This window comes from Pomacea canaliculata, linkage group LG4 (genome assembly GCF_003073045.1).
Source record: "Pomacea canaliculata isolate SZHN2017 linkage group LG4, ASM307304v1, whole genome shotgun sequence".
In the NCBI taxonomy this organism is placed as follows: Eukaryota; Metazoa; Mollusca; class Gastropoda; order Architaenioglossa; family Ampullariidae; genus Pomacea; species Pomacea canaliculata.
In genome coordinates, this window is record NC_037593.1 from 30,551,502 (window position 1) to 30,574,748 (window position 23,247).

A 23,247-nucleotide genomic window follows, 5' to 3' on the forward strand; every position below is an offset into this window, starting at 1 on the left:
AGACCATTCAATTACTTATTTGCTCAAAGCTCTGGGGTGTTTGAAGACCAGTGCAATGCATAATGCAAAGGTCTTCACTTTTGTAATTTTACAGGGCTTTTGTTTGCCCTGTAACACAGTTCCTGTCATCCCATTAAAGTCCAGACTTCACTGTACACCACAACTAAATGTTGACAGCGAGAGGAGTTATGTTTAATTCAGCATTCTGTATATAGTTTTACTGACACACGTTGATAAACTCATCAGATTTTTTTTTTCCATCTCATTTATAGGTGACAAGTTGAGGCACTTTGCTTAAGAATATCATGGTGGGTTTAAAAACAAAAAAACAAACCTATAGTTGAAAAACACTTCCAGCACTCAATGATTAGTATAGTCATAATTGGTACATAAAAACAGGATTGTATACTAGCGCATACTGCTTACTTATGGATTCTTTTCCCCGGTGATGAATAGCATAAAAATATGACGAGCTGTAATTGTCAATGGAGAATCATCTGTCACAAGAATTAGAGATGTTATCAAGCAAGTACAGGTGCCTTTCCAGTCGTCTGTCTTCACACTGCATTATTTCCTGAAGAACCAGTTCCAGGGAATGTTCAAGTGTCACACATTTGATAAACAGTGCATAACCACAGTCTTTCTCCAGTTACAGCACACTTCTTTATGGTATGTTCTTTTCAAAAGAGGTTTCATCCCCATTTACTACTATGGTACCACAGACTGATTGCACCACACCCCATCCACCTTTCAATCATTTTGCAACTCTCTCATCACATGTATAAACACTACTTGCCATTCTCACCATTGTGCCAACATTTGTTGGCTGATATGACCATACATATGTACAATTCTCAGGCACAACCATACAGTGGTGGAAAACAGAAAGGCATCCCCCCCCCAACTCTTCTGGCATGTTATCACTGCAGAAACTACTGATAGTGTGGATATAAGATTCACTTCATCTTGCCATTTATGATCAGCTCATTGTGCTGAACAGTGCTGTTATACAGATCCATTTATATTTATCACCTGTCCACAACCATCCCTAGAACACAGAGTAACAGTTACACTATAAAGTTGTAATTTCATAAATTTCCTGACTATAATGCTTCAGATATGAACCTACAACTTAGACATCTCGAGCCAGAAATGATGTTTAAATGCAATGAGGGGGGAAAAAAAGTTCAATGCTTGCACAGAACTAGGGCTATGGCTTGTTTTTGGTGCTCCTGAAGAAGTACCAATGTCATCACATGAACATTCTACTGGATAAAAAATGATCACTTAACAATCATCAATGCCACAGGCAGCTGATAAACAGAGGGTACACTGCACAGCATTCCTTATCATCTGACCCACTGTGGTATATGGAAGTAGCCTGGAGATTTACCTTCCCTCTTTAGCAACAAGGAATTATAAAAGGCAGGCCATTATAAACAGAAAAATAATAATATTGTCTGTAAAGACTTGTATTGTGGAGATCCTTTCTGTGCAAGAAAGACTTGCCCCTGGGAACAACAGCTGTGGTTTTTGTTTACAACTAAAAATCAGGAGTTTATTGTAAAAAATAGTTTAACATGTTTATACACACTCAGGTTCAGTTTATGGTCCCTGGATAGAAAAACCTCGGCAAATCTGTTTCAATTCCCAAACTGCCATTACTCTGAGGCCACACATATTTACAATCTGAAGTCAAACAGAAAACAAATGTTGGTAAGCAAGTATAAGATTTTGGTTTTGTAAAGTCTTTCTTAATAGATTATTGCCAACTGTGGCCTTGATTGTGTAAAATCTGGAGCAAATCACATACGAGTTGGAGAATCTGATGCTCCCTGTGGGAGAACATCAGATAACCCCTTAGGCAAGTCTCTTCGATTCATTATGTGTCCATACTTCAGTACACTTGCTCTGGTGTGGAAGCGAACTCCATGCTGTGGAATGAGAAAAAAAATTTCTTTGAAACTCACATGCATATAAAATAATTCGCTCTTCAAAATTGATGCACACAAGTATCAGCTTCTTGAATAATTCACACATTTCACTATTTTTTTCTTCTTAAATTTGCATTCATCATAACTTACATGCATCGTAAGTTTATAAACCCAATATATTATGTGTTCTTATGCAGTTAGCACTTGTGAAAGGATCAAAAGTGAAATTTGTGCTCTGTGCAAGACAAAAACAAGAATAAGGCCAGTAAAATGGTGTTAGTCTTAAATGATGGAGACATGTTTTGAATTGTTTCCACTTAAAATGTTGGGTTTCATGCAAACTGTGCTTACAATTGCATCTCAAACACAGTCTGCCAGTTCTTGGAGGCAGCCATGTTCCATGCTCTTTTGCAAAATAATACAAACTCATCCTGATTTGTAATGCAGGAGGTAATGATTGACAAGAAATGAATCATCTGTCATACAAGTCTTCTCTACTTCGTTCAGCTCTTCCCTGCTGTACTTGGGTTAAAAATTGTACAGCATGAACATTATGTCATACAAGTCTTCTCTTTGTGCAGTGTGAGCCCCCAATCTGTGATGCTTGTGCTTGGATGACCCTGATTAGAGACTGAATGTTAAAGGGATACTCAAGGCTTGTGATAAGGCTGTGGCGACGGTCAAACATTTCGAAATATATTTAGTTACAATTAAAGAGCATGAAAGCAATACAGGAAAAATAAATAATTCGTTTCTCACTTAATTACCACTTATTAGCACTATTTCGGTTGCTGATGTTTATAAAAATTGAAAAAATCCAGTGAAATCGACCCCTGTGTCCTTCCGCTGAGTAACCGCGATAGCTTCCCGAGATGGTCAAGCAGACAAACCTGTGTGTGACGTCAGTCAGAGATGGACAGCCACTGTCGGTGATCATTGCTAGCATTTGAACTCGTGATCGGTTGTGTCTCGTGAGCTAATTTAGGTTTTAAAGCGAACTTTTCAAAGCACAGTTTTAAAAATTATAGAAAAAGTCTGTCTCCCTTGGTAAGCAGTCTTGGTCATATGTCATAAGGTCACGTGATGGAGAACGAGACTTCGTCTAAGTAAACGAAAGAATCCTATTTAATTTCTCTTATTAAACACAACATGCTACAAAACCTTCAACTTTGTCCATATGAACACACACGAAAATAGATGAGATTCAAGTGGATCCTACTTTTTACGAGATTCTAAGCAGTTTTCTTTTGCCTTTACAATCCCTTTAACTCTTGTGCTTGATGGCACTGATAAGGTTACTGGAAACATTGTAGGGTTGTATAATCTGAGAGCTGTTTTACATGCAAATGTAAGTAAATAATTGTTTTGCAATCCAAAATTTTGAGGGGAAACAATAACTTCCGTAACTATTGTTTGATTCTATTTAATATAATTTGCCTTTTACTTTAAGGCTGATTGGAATCATGGAGCTGCATGAATGAATTCACTTAATGCAATCTGTTTGCACTACAGCTTTACAACACTAACACACATTCTTCATTGTCACACCCATTGATTTCTACTCACTGTAGGAATACCATATCTGCTGATTATGCCATCTCCCAAATGAAAGCCATGAAGTTCTGCAAACTTGATTGGTGTCTTGGCAAGGTGTTTTTTCTTCTGTGGGGGTTCCAGCTCGTCTACCTGAGAATCAGCCTCACTTCGAGCAGGACTCTCCTGGTGTCTGGGATCCTGCAGCATGACCCCAGAGTCGTCCGACAAATTTCCACTGAGGTCAAGATCTTGAGGAAAGTCCACAGTGTCTGTGGACAAAGGAGGGGCATCACACTCCACTGACAAAGAGCAGAGCTTAGAAGCTGCTGGTACCAACACGGAGTCATGCGGTGTGAAAAGGGGAGACTGGAGTTTGCCCTTCACAACCTTGATGTAGTCTTGCTGCTGCTGTTGTTTTCGCAACTTTTGTCTTGTATCTTGAAAATCAAACAAAACAAATAAATAAAACAAGCTAAGATTTATTAGACATCTTTAACATGCAGACTGTTAAAAAGAGAAAGAGATTAAAGATTTAGCATGTTCATGAATATGTGCTATCAAGATTAAGGGGGTGGGGTGCTGATTATAGCATAACAATGTTGCCTAGCAAATAATACCCCCACTTCCCCCCAAACTTACACTGTTGTTGGACAAGAGCTGCTCGCTTCGCCTGAAGAAACCTCCTCCTTGCCAAGTGTGCACTCCATGCTTGCTGGATCTTATTTGCAGCTTCCTTGAGGAGAAGAAACCTTTTTCTTGCTAAGTGTGTGATCCAGGCATTCTCGATCTTGCATGCTGCTTCCTTGAGCTTGAGAAACGGCCTCCTCACCTTGCATGTAGCCCATGTTTTCTGGATCACAAGTGCTGCTTCCTTGAGGTTTAGAAAATGCCTCCTGGCCATACATGTAGCCCATGCTCTCTGGATCGTGAGTGCCGCTTTCTTGTATTGAAGAAACTGCAACCTTGTCAGGTGTGCAGCCCACGCTCGTTGGATCCTGAAAGCTGCCATGTGTTGTCTAAATCTGCGGCGACAGCAGAAACACTTCCAAGCTGATTGCAGCACAGAAGCGTAGTCGTTGATCACCTCCATGCGTGCATGCTCCAACAACTCCAGCTGTGAATGAAAATACACACCAACTACCTCAACAAGTGAGAACAGTATTGTGTCCACCATTTTCTAAAGCGTTACATGTAAAAGTATTCTGTATATCAAGCAGATGAAAGTGGTATGATGGGCAAGGTAGCACAACCATCATAATATAGCAACTTCCCATATCCCCACATATTTTCCATGTCAAGCATTAACTTTATTGCATATCACCTGGTTAGCAAGTTCCCAGCATTACTGCCAAATTGAAGATCTATCATAAGCGACATCTTTTTTCTTTATAGATATTATCAAATGCTACTGGAAAGAAAATACAGATTTTGACATCTTGGTTTTATCAACTATTTACATCTCTAGGAAGATGACTGTGGTTTAGGCAAATAATTGAAAATTATTATTGAAAATAGTATTTTTTATTGATAATCTGTGATTCAAAACCCTTAATGTGCACCTGACATTATCTCTTTCCCACATCTGATTAACACCAAACTTTTCCAAACCTGATTTTCCAAGAGAAAGATTTTTGTGCGACCGAACTGAGTGGTGAGGCTTTCCTTGTTTTGGTCACCTAGAACGGCCTGCAGCACAGCGCCACACACCTTGCGGGCATGGTCATGCTGTGTCAGACCTGAATGTAAACATGACAATGCAAACACTTTAATTACAAGACAGTGTGAAAAGACATCTTTCATGAGAAAAATTTGAAAGTATTACACCATACAAACAGGGACAATCATGATGTTAGGGCTACAGACAAACAACAATAATAATTGAATTTGTAAAGCATCTTTTCCCATGTGGATGTGAGCTTAACGTTCTGCACACTAAATGAACCAGCAGTCAACTATGCAAGAGAAACAGAAGTGTCAGCAAACAGATAATGCCCCCCTCCCCCCAAAAAATAAACAAATAAAACAAACATGTAGTGCATGGATGAAAAAGTAAAGAGTGGGTGTAACAGTACTCTTGATTATGCAAGATATTTCTTAAAGAAGTGGGTTTTAAGGCCTAATTTGAAGGCTTCAAATGAAGACAGTTCAAAGGGGAAGAGAATGCCAAAATGGTAGGATCTGGCACTATTCTGAGTCCTTTGAATGTCAAGTGGGCAGTTATGGAGATCAGCAAATAGTTGCAGTAATCCAGCAGGGACAATACAAAAGCAGACATGAGTTTTTTTGGAGGTAAAAACCGACAGGAAAGGTCAGATGTGATTGATCCTGCAAAACTCGAGGAGGATGAATTTACACACTGCACTGGTGTGAGAATCAAGAGATTATGGGGAATCAAAGATAACTTCAAAATTTTTGATTTTCTAGGGAGAGAGAGAATGTTAAGAGAAAGGATACAGTAAAGGAAGTAAACTGCTTTTGATAATGAAGTATCATTCACAATGTATTCCCATTCAATTATTCACTTTTAGGATATTAGAATCTGCAAACGCCAAGAGAGACTGAGAAAAAGATTCCCATAATTCTGAGAATTTCCCATACCATGTCCAGTCAAACTGCTCTGTATATTGCACCATATGCTACCTTCTATGGTTCTTTGTTTTTTGTTTTTTTTTGTTTTTTTTTTAAGCTTGAAAAAAGCACAAAGAAGAAATATTGACGCTTCTTAATAAAGTCAAAAGACTAAGAACTTTTTATTACCTGATCGGCGACGATGTCTTTTTGTTGGTGTAGGGTTAGGTGATTTTGCAAGATTTATCTGCTGCATAAGTAAAGCATCCAATGACACCCAAACACTCAAGTGGCTTGCTTCACCCTGAGAACTATTTGCTGTGTGCGTGGGCATTTTTCGTAGGATGATGCTATAGCGTTGAATAAACTCTGGGTATGGCATCCTGGGCAGTTGGAAAATGAATCATCTTTGATCAGTTCTCAATAACATAAAAAAAACCCCAAACAAACCCATCAACAACCCCCCCCACATCCAAATCTCACAACAACAAAATAAGAAGAGACATACTGGGTGTGAAAAAGGGACAAAGAACAGGCAAGTTCTTGTGCACTGAATAAAGGGTAAGGCACTCATTAATCCTTTCCTAGCATTTTAAATTTGCACATGCAAACTTCTTCGCAACCAGAACATGTTTCGCACAATGTAATGAGGCTAGTGTCACAAAACACATTGTACCTTGTGTAAATGAACAAATAAGGGAAGAAGCTGTTGATACCTTTAGGAATTGTTTTACTATGAAGTACTTCCCTTAGCTAAAAAGTCAACCAATCGGGTATTTGATTATATCTAAAAGTAGGCAATCAGTCAAGATGGTTGTCGATAACTCAATTTGTCATGGATTTGTACCCCAAAAGCCAAAAATGACAAGAAAATAGTAATACTTGAAGTCTCATATATATTATTTGGCACTCTTTGTTTGTATATGTTTAAATAATTTATTTTAAAATATTATAACCTACTTTCATGACAAGAGCTCTCTGCTTCATTACTATTACTAATTCATCTTGCATTTGAATTTAGTACAGTGGAACCTCGGTTAACGAACTTAATCCATTCTGGAAAGCTGTTCGTTATCCGAAATGTTCGTTATCCGAAACAATTTTTTCCATAAGAAATCAAGGAAATAGATTTAATTGGTTCTCAGCCCCTGTTGACTCGCTAATGTTTGAAAGTTACAGGCTATACAGGTATTTGTTTTAATGAGAACAGTTATAATGCAATATAAATGGAGTTATATAAACATAAAAACATTAACGAAAGCATTTAAACATCAGAAAACTTGCCGTTTTGACGGATGTGTGGATGGAGGTGTGGGGAGGAAGGGGTGGAATTACTGCTTTGATTCCCCCTCCATGAGCACACGTGACATTATAAAATCGGGGGAGACTTCCCTTTTCTGTAGCTTTGAGGTTAAAGGAAAAAACTTGTCCAGTGTCTGTTCCTTCTGCATTTTTTGTAAAACTCTTCGGTAATACGACATCACACATCCGACAGACGCATGCCACCTTCATACTTTGAAATCATTTCCTTTTTCAATTCATTTGTTGGCCGCTTCCTTGTCATTACCTCACTACTATTGCTCTTAATCTTCTTTGGAGCCATTATTGGGGATTATCTTATTAAAATAAAGCACAAAAATCACTAAATAAGAAGGATGCGCATAGAAAAGGAACGACTGATTGTAACTGTGTCTCGAGCGCGAATGAGGACATGCTGGTCGGTCACATGTGGTTCACGTAGCTGTTCGTTATCCGAAATTTTGTTCGCTATCCGAGGCGTTCGCTAACTGAGGTTCCACTGTATAGGTAAACAAAAACTATATTTCTTGCTAATCACATCACTTAAATGTTTAAAAACTGTTCTTTAAGACAGTGTCAATAATAGTTGTCCTGGTTGTAAGTTAATAGATGCATTGGAACACACTGTACTTTGTGCCACAAATCTGGTTCTAAGAGACTAATTACTTTGCATTTCATCTGTTTGGAATGAGTGAAATAATCAAAAGGCATGGTGGAGACATGGACTGACACAGAGCTCCTCTTTAAAATGAATGCTTATTGTAAGAGAGAAAACAACAGAACTTATCCAACGAAAGACATTTTCTTTCATTAAAAATTTTTTAAAAATCATGCAGACGTTATGAAATTTCCTTTGCACTCAAGGACATTCTTTCAAGCTAACATAGAATATCAGAGCAGATTTTTGCATTGGTACTAGCACACCAAAAAATCTTCACCTCGCTGTGAAGCCATGCCGACATATATTAATAGTTTCCACCGTTCCACAAGCACGTAGTTGACCGAGGACAAAAGGTGGCTCAAACTTGCTGGCTGAGTTGCTCTCATTGGGTTTGACACAGCGAATGTAGTGGATATCCGACTCTTCCAAAGACCTCATAAGAGTATCCAGGGAGCTCTGTGAACAGAAGTCTATAGAAAATAAAATACCTTGTCAAGCTTTGCCATCTGTGAATTAGGTAACACGAAAGGATTTTTGTGTTTACCCTAACAGCAACTGGGAATATCAACACATCTTTCGCTCAAGCAAAGGTGCTAGAAACCACATTGATTAGAGATGGGGGTCAAAGATCAAAATCTATTTTGCTTTTTAGCAAAGAGATTTAGCTTTATGTTGTTTTTTTAAAGACAAAATGATAAGGTTAATTGAGAATGCAGCTTCTGAAAGTGCTTGATTTGGAAGATAATGAAGTTTGTGCTGATCAAGAGTTGGAATACAATTAAACAGTTAGTGTACAATTAAATGTTATCTAAAATCACTTCATTAGGGGGACTATCCAGGGATCATTTTGGCAACACTCACATGCTTTACTGTCTTATGGTAACTTTAATGGGGAAGTAACAATCAAGTAACAAGGGTCTAGGGTGGATTGACAAGCCTGAGGGAAGAAAGGGAGGGTGTATGTTCCAGCGTGAAGGTGTTGTGTGGGGTAGAAATGTAGAGGTGTTGTATGGTGTAGACAGCCTTAAGTGGTTTCAGCCTGCCAGGTGTAACCAGCTGGTAGAGGTATCGATGAGAGGGAGAGACTCCTCAGGGTCCTACACCTGTCTGCCAGGTTGACGAGGAGGGGGTTTAGTCACCTGTCCACCAAGCCATTTGTAGGTGGGGTAGAGTAGCCTTTCTCGTCAGTGTTGGATACTTGATGATTGGATGGTGAGTTAGTGACCAATGGCATGCCTCGTGTGTGAATGTACGGAGTAAAACAGGGAACAGAGAACCTTGCAAGATACTTCTCGGCACGAGGTCAGTGTGAACAGAGCAACTGGTCAACAGGCAAAATGATATTCTAATACTAATTTCACTTTTATCTTGAGTGTGAAGCCAAGAGGGAAGACTTGGGAGGAAGGATGCTTGGGATGCTCAAAGTTATATAATTAAAAGTTTAATAATGTGAAGGTGGGAGTAATTATGAGCTAGGGGGCAAATCAGTGACGAAGAACTGTCAGGGATGCCTGCTGTCACCATGGAAATCAAATGGCTGTGTCACCAGGATTTGCACTACCTTTGAGAGGTAGACACCCAGGCCGTCAGAAGTCGTCATTCTCGTCAAAGGAGAACGTCTAATGGGTTCGCCCACACTTCAAAGGACTGGAGAACTTCGCGTCAAGGTGGAGTTTATTCAACAGTTGTGTGTGGCATTGAAGTCGTCAAAGATAACATGTGTCCCTGGACCAGAACAGGCTTGAATCTGTGTTGGCGGGAGAGCAGTCGTCGCTCTCTGATGTGGTTGGCAGATTGACTGGGAAGGACAGACAGTCAGAGCAACACTTCTGAGGGAAAGTCATCGGAGTGCCATGACTGTCAGCTGGTGTACTGGTCTCTACCTAACCACTATTGTGGACCCACAAGAGAGACAGTACAAGAACAGCTGTAACATCTGAGAGCTAAGTTGATGCGCATATGCATGTGAGAGTGAATGGTAGTAATAACAAGTGGTAACAGCACTGTTATAGTAAGAGTACATTTAGCACAGATAGCACTGGGCTACCCTCTAGACGAGTCTTTTGATTGGATGCATGTTTTTTCATGTTAAAGCTTTTATTATTATATGTTAAATCACAAGTTGTTGAGTCTTGTGTTCAGGGAGGGGGAGGGGGGGCGGGAATTGGTGTTTTACGCCGTGCCAGCAACTGAGGCTATATTACCGCAAGGCAGCCAGCCCTGTAAACAGATGCCACGTGCAGAGAAAGAACAGCGTGCCCGAGACGAGAAATGAACTCTGGGCAGCCAAACTTCACTGTATTGGTGACAGGCGCTAACCGTTGCACCACCGGACCGCTATCTTGTGTTCAGGGAACAGCAGGTTTAAGGGCTTGTGAGTCACTTAGTAAACTGCGTGATCAATGTGTGATTATCGTACGTATGGGTCCCCTGCAAGTTTATGTTGACATGGGTAGCAGAAGTTACCTTCCTCTTACACCTGAAAGTTTGCAATAAACTGCACAAATAAGCTTATAAATATCCTTTACATATTAAGTAGGCAAGCTTTTATTTCATTCAACGCTTATGTAGTTCTGCGAAACAGTTTTGTTTCTAACCACCACCATTCTTCATATTTTGATACAACAGGTACAAGGTAAAAAATCTCATGACCTCTGGGTCAACTTTTCTGAAGGAAGGGTGGTGTTTAGCAACTTTACCTTTCTCAACCCTCTAACGAATCAGGTATTCATTCCACATTTGGGTCAACTGGGAAAGGTATGCTGCAATATGCTCATATTGAACCTGCTGATGTGTGTGCCTTTGTGTATGGATGCCATTGCTCTACCTACTCTGTTGTTGTCCACTTCCCCAATGGAAGGCATGTTCCATGCAAGAACAGTTGAGATTCATATTAAAAAGGAGGTCTGTATTACATATTATGTAACATTTCTAAAAAAACAGGAAAGAAAAAGAATTTTAAAAAAGGTTATATAAATGAGGGCATACGAACTAGAAACTTCAAATCTGTTAACATTATATTGTCCCTATCAGTAAAATGCTCTTTAAAATAAAGACATACTTTTTTTTGTTTACCTTAAACTTGATGAGTACTGTCTTTTTTTTCTTGCCAGGTGAATCAGTGTTGACAAGGTTTGCAAACAACTCTTGAACAAAGGGATTTTCACTTACAGACAGGAGACGAACCAAATCTTCTGGAATATCATCCTACGGAAAAAAAATAACTCAAATCATTTCGGATAAATGACTCTCAACTAATTAAAACAAAATTAACTTTGATTTATTATTTGATTAATTTATAAGACTTTATTGTATTTATGACATTTTAATATGTTGCAGGATTGTAGAGACTGTTGTTCTTTTAAATATAAAAATAATTACTCCCACCTTCACATTATTAAACTTTTAATTATATAACTTTGAGCACATTCTCCACTGTGCCTTCATTATTACTATTTTAGTTCATTTTCTGAATGTGTTTGAGTTGTATGATCTGCTTCTCTAAGAGACATAACGACTGTCTCACACATAGCCATGATTTTTCTTTCCTGTTTCCAAAGATATATCTATTGAAAAGTGGAGAATCTGGAAAATCCAGAAATCTAGGAACATTTGCGTCTCTGCTTTAGCTTAATGTGTTGACTACTGAGAACGCCAAGTTAAAGTTAACATGTTTTAAACTTATTTTCATCTATTTTGCATCATTTTCAGAAGAAAATATGTAAAAACAAAATTCTATGAGCAAACAGCTCTGCACTGAGAAATCAGATAAGACAGTTTTTGTGCTACCTTATTTTTTGTGATAAGGTTATGGGCAGAGTAGACGACTTCACCAGCATAGTGCTGGACCACAAAGCAAGAAACACCTGAAGCTGGCAGCCTGGCTGGTCGCAGATGAAATGTGAATGGCATGCACAGCTTCAGAATTCTGTCGTTCAATGTTGCATCATTAATTTTTCTATTCATGTATACTTCCTGGAAAGAGATACAACATTTTATTATTTAAACTCGCTGTGAAGCAGAAAAACTAAACTAAATATATCTGACAGTCATTCCAAACAAGACTGAAAATAAATAATAAAAAAAAATCCCTTCACCTCCCTGTTGCTTTTTTTTAAACCATAGAGACTTTGTTCAGAGAATTTTTAAGTTGATTAACACAAGCTTTAAAACACAAATGGAATGTATGCTGTAATTACAAGTCAAAATGACTGCATAGAAATTTTGACTGAAAATGTGCTTTTATGTTGGTGTTGTTCTAAGATCCTTGAGAATCTGAACAAGTTTTTTTCTGCTATTTGTTTTACGTTTATATATGCCTATCATGAACAAAATAAAACAGCCTGCATGTGAGTACACTGATATGTAACTGTGTACTGTGTAGCTGTCCGCAAGTGCATGTGTCTGTGTGAATGCATGTGTGTGGATCCTGCTGAATGTATGGGTTGACGTGTTTCTTCTCACCTCATTCAGAATGCTGAAAATGCTCAATCTTCCATCCAGAAGATCCACACATGACTGATTGTCATTTACACTAATTGGTATCCAGGTAATACACTCATCTTCATACTCTGTCTGCATAGAAAAACGGAAACATCCAATGAAATTAATAACAAAAAAACTTCTAAAAGTCAGTTTTTCAGATTAAGACAATAATCACAAATCTACACCCTTGAAATAAAGAACCAGAGAACAAAGTACTATGGGGCAAAATGTATCTTAGGACCATCTCAATGTTAGGCTCCAGCCAAATGTTAGGATAGGACAAAATAGCAATTATCTCTAAAACAGATAAAAACCACATTTACCTGAAGATGCTGAAGAAAGTTTGAGACATAGTGTTGCTGAAGACGCTCATTAGCATAGTTGATACACAATTGTTCCAGACTGTTGGATGCAAAGGCCTCAAATCCGTAGATGTCTAGCAGTCCTGTTACAGCAAGTTCCAATTAGAAGGCAAATGAGAGAAAATTCTAGAACTGATCCAGACTTGTGTTACACATTCTGTGTCTGAATGGTCATAGAGTTTCAGGCTTACAAGTTTTCAGGTAATGCCATACAATGTGCTAATAATGTAAAACTCACTCGTGAGGTGTACCTCAATGATGACAGCAATGATAAATCAAGGAAAATACAAGAAATGCAAACCACAAAATTTGTATATCCTGTTCTTAAGCAGGGTATCCTGTGTTTTAAAACATTTATAGCAAGGACATTTGCTTTACTTTTTAAAAAAACGAATAATCATGTTTGTTGTGAGTGAACTATGGCATCATTCTATGTGCCTCAATGGATCTGCATTATTCTTTGCACTTTGAGTCAAGAGTGTCATACAATACACTCACCGATGGTCATATTGTATGCCTCGGACTGTATCCGGTGGTTGATGAATCTCACTAGCCACTCAAAAAGTCTAAAATAAAAATAAAAAAAAAGTCTGAATGAGATCTGTTGGCTTTTGAATTTAGTTATAAATGTGGCCTAAAACAGACAGTGAAGCAAAAGTTTTGATGCAGCTCACAGTGACCTTACCCCCTTCTTTTGTGAGCACTTTGTTTGAATTCATGTATAATCAGTAAACACGATACATTTCAAAAGGACGTGGTGAAGAGCTGGAAGAAGTGAAAAAACTTTTGCTCAGTCTCTTCCTCCCTCTCTTCCCTTATTTCATTGTAAGACTTGTTGATGTGTCTAGTATCAAGCACAGAGAACACAATTTAGAAGAAGAAGAAGAAGAAAAAAAAAAAAAGAGTTAAGACCATGAAAGTACAGAAGCAGCAGCTCACTTGGAGTACAGTAGCATGGTGATGCAGTCTCGTCGACTGCGGGCTTCACCAACATTAACCGGCTTGAGAAACACATTATCCCGTGTTCTCCCACCTGCGGTGATGCTGCGGTGTAAAAGTGCCTCTTTCAGGGAGGTGGGACTCAAACCTAGTAGCTGAGAGCTCCTCTCTAGTGCTTTCTCTGTTTCTGTTTCCAAATGTTGAAAAGTAGTGTTAGGCTTCGATTTTTTTTTTTTTATGCCGCATGCAAATAATTTTAAAAACTATGTGGCAGCAAAAGTGAGAAGATACAACCCTTCACCCCTATTCTCTCTCTCTCACACACAACAAAACCGGAGCCCTGACTAATCAACTGTACATGTATTAACTATCAGCTATAACAATACTGTCAAACGGAAAGTGAACAGAAAGGCAATAACAACCTGTACACTGCCTGACACTTCAGTACAAGACTCACCAAAACTTTCACTCTTGTCTGAGGAGTCTAGATGCAAGATTATGCTGTCATGACAGGTAATAACAAATTTTGGATTAATGAGAAGCAAAGGACAACTCCCCAAAATCTTGTGTGCTGACATAAAACCAATCAGAAAATATTAAAAAAACCAAAAACCAAAACAAATAAGACAGAAAAAGAAAAGATTAATTTGGAAATTTTCCAGAAAACTTAAAAAAAAAAAAAAAAAAAAATACAACTGACCTAGCTTGCGATCTAAACCACTGCTGTCATCTGATAAAGGTATAAATTGAAGGTTGACCAGGTAAAGAATTGCCAGAAGAACCTACAATGGCAAAAAAAAAAAAAATTTAAAAAAAAAAAAATAATAATAATTGGCTGTTCAGTTACAATTATAAAACACAGGATGCAGCCATAACTAATTCTAAATAACTGGTAAACAAATCAAGACATGTAGAGCACATGCTGGTATTAAATAAAAGGTCTGCCGCTGCTTAACTAAATATCAAAAGGAAACCTTATAGGACTTCACAATACTTTGAAAATTTTCACTTTTGACAAATCCAAACACCTTAAATCACCATTTAAGACCTAACTTTCACCCATGAATATAGTGTTCAATCACAATTCTCTCTGAAGCTAAATTGATACTGCAGGCAGAAAGATGATACATTTTTGCACCTTACATTGAGGATTTGAAAAGGAGTATTTTCCATTGAAATAAGAGAAAGAAGATTAAGCATTCACTAAAGTTAAATGGTTCTGATAAAATGGCCCGATTCTACAAGGAAAAGAAAAAAAATTTTGGATGTTGTACCTCTACAATGGCATTCTGATGATTTTGTGACACACCAATGTCTGTCATAGCATCAAGTGTCTCCATAATATCAGAATTTTCAGTGTAATCTGCAATAGCAAAGAAAAATACTATGTGCACAATAGCAACCTGCAATTTCTAAAAATCAACTCATCAAAGTGAGATTTTTCGGAATGTGTAAGATAACTAGGGTGTCAAAGTTCTGCAATTTTATTCTTAGCAAGAAGTTTCAAGAATTATCAAAAACAAAAGGTACCTTTTTTGAGGTAAGACTTTGTTAAACTCAAAGGTCCTTGATTTTGTGCTTGTTAGGATATTTAAATACTGTGTCACATTATCTTGAAAGGACTGGACAAAATGTTAACTTAAAGAAAAGTTTCTGTGGTGGGACACATAAAATAGTTTTGTGTGTGTGCGAACAGACTGGCTATGAAATTATAATCTTAACCATTATTGTGCATATGACACATATTTTCATTCATGTGTACTGGTATTTTTTTTTTTTCAAATTGTTTAAACTGATTCTACATCTTAGACAAATATAGACTGACATTTTCTTATTTATAAACAAAACAAAGATTTTAAGGAGAATCACTAGCCCATAAGGGGCTGAAGCAAGTTTAAATCATCTACAATATGAGAGCCTACGTTAAAAAAATGCAAATATTATCATAAGGCAGCAATAGGACAGGCACTAACCCTGATTACATGGCACACCAGAGAATGAGGTCCCAGCAATCTCCTTCTTGATATTTAGCAGCCAGTTTGGATGGCGATGATCTTCAGGTGACATGCTGGTGATCTAGAGCAGTTAAGTGCATTAGAAGGGTGATATGTTGTCCTCAGATATGCTAATCTCATTAGAAATATACATCAGCATTTAGTGGGGGTGAAATGCTAACAGATTTTAAACTACACATTAGGGTTTAATGGTAGGACATGCTCGTAATATGTAGAAATATGGGGCTTAACTTCAGCTGACTTGTCATCAATATTCTGAGCCTAACTTTAAGGACTATTGGGATGCAGTTTTTCCCCAAGAAGTGGGTAATGCTTAGCACAAGATACTATTTACCTAAATTTGGTTGAATACCCTTTTCCTTTCTCAAGATATATTCCTACAAATATCACCATAGAAAGAGGTGATCTTTTCCACCACTGGAGAAAAGTAACAGGAAAGTTGTGCATTGCAACATCAGACATTGATTCCAAAATAACAGTTGGCAGAAAGAGAATTATAAGTGGGAAAATTATTTAGCATTGCTGCAAGATATACATAATATCTGTAAAGCTGTTGAACAATAAATATTTTAATGCATAAATGAATCTTGGTCCTACAGCCTGTAAATTTCACCATGAAGTGTTTTTTTAAATTCTCTCTCTATATATATATTTTATAAAACAAGAAATAATAAATCATACTTCTATCATAATTTTTTAATGGCCAGGTTGACTTAAAACAGCTACTTCTTTCTGTTTTCTTTTTTGCATTATTTCTCAAGGACTAAAATTTCAAGTCTGAAACTGCCTTTAACATAAGGCTTAATTCTAATGAATTATAAGCATTAACAGACAAATATTATAAATATTTACACCATAAAACTGTTTTTAATAAGACAAGCACTAACAACTACCTGGTAAAAGACATGAAAGTTGTTTTCTCCTGAGCCTTGGTGCACAAGACGGGTTTTCTCAAGCAAGTATGTCTGAATTGTGCCTCCCTTCATATGCCCTGTTCTTTTAAGATACAAGACAATGCCATTTAGTAATAATCAGCCATGAAAGTAGACAAAATTTGTACTGAAACTCTTTTTTATAAAAATTTCTGCTTGAAGGTAAGATCATATTGAATTGAATCATGTGGGAAAGAGGAATAAGAATGAAAGAAATCCTTCTGGTACATACCGCGTGAACTGTAATTCGATAAATTTTCCAAATCTGGAGCTGTTGTTGTTTCGTGGTGTGGCTGCATTACCTGCATAGTTACAGCATATCCAAAATGTGAATATTATATGGTGTGTTATAATATATATGTTGCTGCTCTGAACCTTATGTATGCTGGCATTTACACCATATTTATCCCATAGATAAAGGGAAATATCGAAAGAAGATAGTTAAATACTATCTTGTGCTCCTAAAATGTAGTGTCTTCTACTCACCAAAGGCTTCCAGAATTGGATTTGAATCTAGAATGCGCTGCTCTATTTTCCGTCCTCTGTAGGCACTTGATTTGAAACAACATAAAGAAAAATAACAGATTTCTTGTAAGGGTGTGGACATGACAGGAAAACACATTTTACTATGAGTACAGAATTAAAGAGTAGTATCCTATACAATCATATTGTTACACTTTACACAGAAACCTTGGCAATAAGCTGTCAACCTACTAGGCATTACTAGGGTTTAGAATAATATGTAAACATGGCTAAACTTCAACACTTCTTAGGTTAGAGGTTTTACACAAAATTTCAAAAGCAACCAATTCCCTAGATTAACCATTTTATAAAAAGGAGGGTTAGATGGGAAATCTCTAAACCTTCCTTTCAAAGGCATTTCCTTCATGATCTAATTTGGTTTTGTTTCTGATTTGGTTATTGTCTGATATGATAGTACAAATAAGGTCAGCTTCCAGGATTTCAGGCTGTGATTTCAAGTCTATTATCCATGTTCTCAGAAAGCGTTAAACAGAAGATTTGTAAAATCATTCAAGAGCCTTCCCACCCAACCAGCCAGCTGCCCTCTGGTAAAATAGTCAACTAATCAGGAATTTTGTTATATTGGAAAGTAGGCAATGAATCCGGCGATCAAAAGCCATTTTTTGAGATGGCTACCAGTTTCTGAATTTGACATGGATTTGTACTCTAATATTTGAATTATGATAATACTAATTAATATTTCAAGCTACATGAATATTGTAATATTTCATCGTCTGTCTCATGACCTACTTTCATTACAAGAGAACATCATTTGATGCATTTACCATCTTTAATTTGAATTTAGCACAAGAAAACAAAAACCATTTCTTAAAAAAAATCACAACCTTAGATGTTTTTAAAAAAATTAAACAAGGTGGTTGACGTTAACACAGGTTAACAGATATAAATTTTCAAACACACTGTACTTTGTGCAACCACTACCCTTTGATATGTTCACATCATTTCGTTTGTTTTAACACTATTTTGGGCTTCATAATCTTAAAAAGAGTCAACAAAAGCGCTGTAACTGTTTTGGCATTCTGAAGGCAACCACTTACCTAGATTCTTTTGCTGGTACACTTGAAACTGTAGTCAAGTATTTCAAGAGATGTTTGGCTGTCTCAGTCTGCAAGTTAAAAAAAAAAAAAATTGGTTTCAACATCCATATTTGCTTAATGTCTAAGAATTAACAACAGAATATACACAATACCTACACTACTGGAAAAAAAAAGTTAAACAAGTTTGGAAGATGTTAACTACTTCCATTGTTGCAGCTTTATGTTCCTTGATGAGTAGCAAGTAATAAACTAAGCTAAACTACTTCCACAATAACAATCAGATATTCCTTTTTTAAATATCACGAAACTAAGAATAAATTGCAGATGGATTTCTGAAGCCCCTTTCTGGGTAGTTATCATTGACAGAGTAAGAAAACCACTGAATGGACCTTATTTTCAGTCTGGGTAGTGTGGGAGGGAATTTAACAGTGGACTCACCTTGCCTGCACCACTTTCACCATTGATGACAATGGATTGCCTGTGACAACCCATTTCTCGCATCAGATTAGTGTAGGCTAATTCTGCTATTGGATATATGTGTGGTGGAAGATCCTGAATAACATATAAAAACCATCAAATAAATGTTTAGATCAGATTTGTTAATATTATATGCAGAAATTTACATTTAGTAGGTATAAGCGTTAGTGAATGTATCCACATTTTTGTCAAGTTTTTTACTTTACAGGAATACCTGTCTCTGTTTCACTGCTAATTTATCTAATCTACTGACCATGAAATCTTAAATTTTTTTAAATCTACAAGCCTCACTACATTTTGCAGTGCTTAGATTTTGTTTTACCTGTCGATACTAATAATGTTGACTAGGACAATGAAATGTGTTTTGTGCCATATATTTGAGACCTGTGCTGTCAGGACTGAGACAACTGTCTAGGTAGAAAGTCCCTGGTGCCAACATGCCACCACTATGCCTAAGCTCCCTGTTCAGAGCAGAACAACCTCTACTGTTGAGACCATAGCAACTTCTCCCCCATGGCATCAATGCTGGAGAAGTCACTGCATCACTGTATCAAGACCCTTGTCTGGTGGTAGGAACTCCACACTTGCAGCAGAGAATTTCAGCCAACTTTGTCAAAGCCTTCCTTTATGACCTGTTCCCACCAAGAGCTCTGTGGTGAAGTGGTGATCCAGGGTCCAGAACAACACAAAGTTGGCAGTTTCAACATATTCACTGCATCTGATTGGTCATTTATACATAACATCCATGTGCAACTACCTTCGTAATCTAGTGACTGCCAACTATGCATTATGGTAGCTAGAGCATGCCCAGCCTTGCACACCAGAGTTCACTTCACTGATCTTTCCAAAACAACAGTCCCTAGGTTTGTGACCTCCTTTAAAATAAGGTGGAGCCATGGATCTGTTAACTGCCATATGGCTTACACTAAAAGATGTACTGCACACAAGCCCCATTCTCTCCGTACATACCAGACAATAAAGCAATCATGCTTAGACTAATGACTGTTAAAACACATTCTATTCCTTGGTCACCTTTGATCTAGTTATGGAAATAAAAATACACTTCATAAGTTTATCATCAATCTACTTCTCTACACTACTTTTATTTCATGGCATTGATCCTAATTGAAAGAGGGGTAATGCACTACACAAATCTACTTATCATCATTATATGCTTCTTAAGCATAAGCATTTCTCCTTGAATGAATTATTTTTGTTGCACCTTAGGAATAAAGATTAGAATTAAGCATGAAGTTTATTCATAAAAGGATCATTTGTCAAAATAAATCTGAATTCCTCCTTTATCATTTTTACTATCTGTACTTCATTCAATAAGAACATTTATATGGCACTTTCTCCCAGCATCAGCTGAACACAAAGAACTTTACATACGCAGTGTGTAAACACACCTTTTTAGGGTAGGCATCAAATGTATCTCATGAACACACATAGAAACACACATATGCACACATGTGTGGCAAGCAAAATTATGACTTACTTTATTTTTATCATGGTAGGCTTTGATCTGTTCAGGGGTGTAGAGATAACTGACATCACAGAATGGGTTAACGGCAATCACAGTGGTTCCAGCATTGGTGTAGTATTTACAGGTGGTGAACCGTTCATAAAGACAGGCAAGTACTACACACAAACACACACACACAACCTTCAGGAATTTTGTATCACTATGAAATTATCTCTTTAGTCCAAGCTTGAAAATGGCCATATTTATTATGTACTTTATCTCTTTGATAACCTAGTCTACATATCAATTTCTCTAGAAGTTCTCTGTATATAAAATAACACTTCAAATTTAAAGATGAAACAACACTAGAAGCCAAATATTCCTGATCAGGAAAAAAAGAGTACAATGTACACAAGTGGTCATGCTTTGCAATATGTCACTGAAAGTCTAATGAGGTGGACCCAAAATCAATCCTGCAGCATTACCTTGAGAATGTATGGTATAAAAACAAGTAGTCGGGAAGGAACATAAAAGTTCAACAGTTCCTTTGTTTTTAACTGAGCTAAATATAAATCTGTGTATACACCAAATCTACAAATTTGATAGATGAGGTTGTTACCTGAAGCTTCATGAACAGGTGTAACATGTGTAAGATTAGTGCAGTCATACAGACTCTGCTCTGAACGCAGTAGAATATCATTCTGGCTGCACTGAACCACCTGCACAAAAAATAAATTTTAAAAAAGCCTGTTTAAGGTAAATGTTGGATGTCACATAATAGAGGCTTCCACAGTAGAGATACCCTTTCAGATTAACAATGGCTTGATGAAAGATCAAAATACATTCACTACCTAAATCAGTAAAAATACTACTGCATCAAATAAGATGATTGGATAGCCAGACTAATAATTATTGGTCAAAAGCAAACAAAACAAGAAACTTTTTTATATGATTAGAGGTCTACTTCAGCCTAGCTTCAGGAGTCACGAAAGCTACTTGAGTAGACACATCTCTTCAGCCAGCAACATATGTGCCTAACAATAATAATCTTGCACAGATTAACAAATGGAATGCAGGTAGGTACTTATAATTTGCATAATAGCCATATATGCAAGTTGTAATAAATAATTTAGAACCAGGAGATAATTGTGTTTCAAATTTTATTTATTTCTTTCAATGATATAAAAATCTCTGAAACATCATGGTGACAGTCACAAAATATAAAATTGTGTATTTTCTAAACAGTGACAGCAGTCTTTGTCTAATTCTTAAATAAACACACCTTATATGATGTTTCTAAGCGAGCTAACACCGTTTTTTTGCTGTGGTCAACTCCAGTAATAATAGCTTCTTCCCAGGCATTGTCTGAAGTGTACACATACACTGTCTGGCCCTGAAATGTTAGCAAAGAGTTTGTCTTACAATGGTATTAACAATAACAAGATTCAGTGGTGTTAAGAAATGACATAGATATTTTTTAAAAACTGTCAAAATTATTTTGTTTTAATTAACAAAGGAAACCCAAGAAGGACATTAAATATATTGCTCAGTTGATGATTCCTGATTTTTTTAATAAATTGGAGAAAAAGTGAAAAGTCTCTAACTGTGGCAAAAACCAGTAACATAACATCTACAGAATGTCAATATTTAACAAAAATTAAAATGCAGAAAGATAAACCCCAAAACAGTCAAATACCTTGCAGACAGTCATGCGTCCATCAAGACTTGGAGTTGCTGAAGACCCTGTGGACTGTGATATTGATGGTGATGGTTCCAATAACTTTCTTCTTGTACCGCGAGCAGTCACCTCTGAATTCATGCCTTTAATAAATAAGCTGTAACAATGACAGTAATGGTTGATTTATTTCTACAAAGGTATCTGACAAATATATGTCTTTATAAGGCATTGTCTATGCTGCACATTTGTGCAAACTAGATATACAAACTGTGCTCCAAACCTCTCTGTCAGCTCTATGTTTAGAAGATTAGCACACGGCTGTAATTGGGTTTACACACTACATGTCAGATACAGGAAAGAGTAATTAATACCTCCCCTTGCTCACACAAAAGCCTGGTACTTGGCATGACTTGTGACAGTAATACGATATCTATACATTACTACCCAGTCACTAGGCCAGTACCCGAAACACTGCACTGGATTCGGACTGCTGCACATATTCTATGTACATTGGCATTGCTAAATTCTGATGCACATCTTCTGATCACTGCACAAATTTATTCATTAAAAAAAAGGCAACAGCAATAAATCTTGGGATACTGCACTATCAAGCTACAATTATTATCACTCATGCATTAAAAAAAAAAAGGGAAAAAAACTGGTTAATTCTCTTTACACTTTAGTGACCGTAAAATGTATGTTAAGGAACGATTTATGACTTGTCTCTTACCTTGCACGAGCTACAAAAACCGTATTAAAGCGAACATGGGCTCTTGTTTCCACACATATTAGCTAAGTAATATCTTTCACGTTTCAAGGTCAACTGCTAGATTGTTGATATTCGAGTACCCCGCCATATTGGCTGCTAACTTGAACTAGCCAATCGCTGTCGCCGTCACAAAGTCTTCCTTTTCAAGAATGCGACCATTTGAAAGTGAGAATCTGTTTGTAAATAAAAGTTGTTTACCTCTGTCGCTGTAACTTGTGTTTATTTCTTCAAGCACCCATGTTTACTTGAAGTTGAAGACGACTGTTCGGGCGTGTGTGCCCTGCATGCTATGCGACAAGTAACTAGGGCAGTGTGACATCGGGTGGTCCTTGTCGCTGTCCTTATTGAAGTTCATGTGGCGTGAACGTGCTGGCGAGCATGTGCGTGCGAATGTTGTGTACACTGTGGTTATGGGGATCAGGGAGCGACGAGTGACAAGGTTTTGAGCGCATCAGGCTTCCTGAAAAATACTGTTTGTACTCAGCAGCAGGTGGACAAGAGGAATACAAGAGCGCGTGAACGTTGAACTTGGGTACGTGTGACGAGT

At 37.3% G+C, this 23,247-nt stretch overlaps 1 protein-coding gene across 4 annotated transcripts; it reads right to left on the reverse strand.

The window, feature by feature from the left end:
• Nucleotides 1-170: 170 nt before the first annotated feature.
• On the reverse strand, nucleotides 171-23,050 carry LOC112562070 (unconventional myosin-XIX-like). 4 transcript variants are annotated; one of them, XM_025235063.1, is made up of 25 exons: nucleotides 22,899-23,050; nucleotides 21,950-22,088; nucleotides 21,536-21,646; nucleotides 20,873-20,972; nucleotides 20,287-20,429; nucleotides 18,750-18,863; nucleotides 18,312-18,379; nucleotides 17,218-17,282; nucleotides 16,964-17,033; nucleotides 16,693-16,795; nucleotides 15,758-15,860; nucleotides 15,059-15,147; nucleotides 14,485-14,566; nucleotides 13,785-13,971; nucleotides 13,344-13,411; nucleotides 12,807-12,928; nucleotides 12,463-12,573; nucleotides 11,788-11,973; nucleotides 11,074-11,205; nucleotides 8,276-8,454; nucleotides 6,228-6,421; nucleotides 5,079-5,206; nucleotides 4,110-4,584; nucleotides 3,501-3,907; nucleotides 171-1,934 (listed from the first exon to the last, which is right to left on the reverse strand). In XM_025235063.1, the coding sequence occupies exons 2-25, from the start codon at nucleotides 22,070-22,072 to the stop codon at nucleotides 1,806-1,808; spliced, it is 3,489 nt and encodes a 1,162-aa protein (XP_025090848.1). In that variant the 5' UTR covers nucleotides 22,073-22,088; nucleotides 22,899-23,050; the 3' UTR covers nucleotides 171-1,805. The 4 variants fall into 4 exon arrangements, with proteins under 4 accessions (XP_025090848.1, XP_025090851.1, XP_025090847.1 ...); XM_025235066.1 differs by lacking the exon at nucleotides 22,899-23,050 and adding an exon at nucleotides 22,662-22,819 and having other exon boundaries at nucleotides 17,218-17,273; XM_025235062.1 differs by lacking the exon at nucleotides 22,899-23,050 and adding an exon at nucleotides 22,662-22,819.
• Nucleotides 23,051-23,247: the final 197 nt, after the last annotated feature.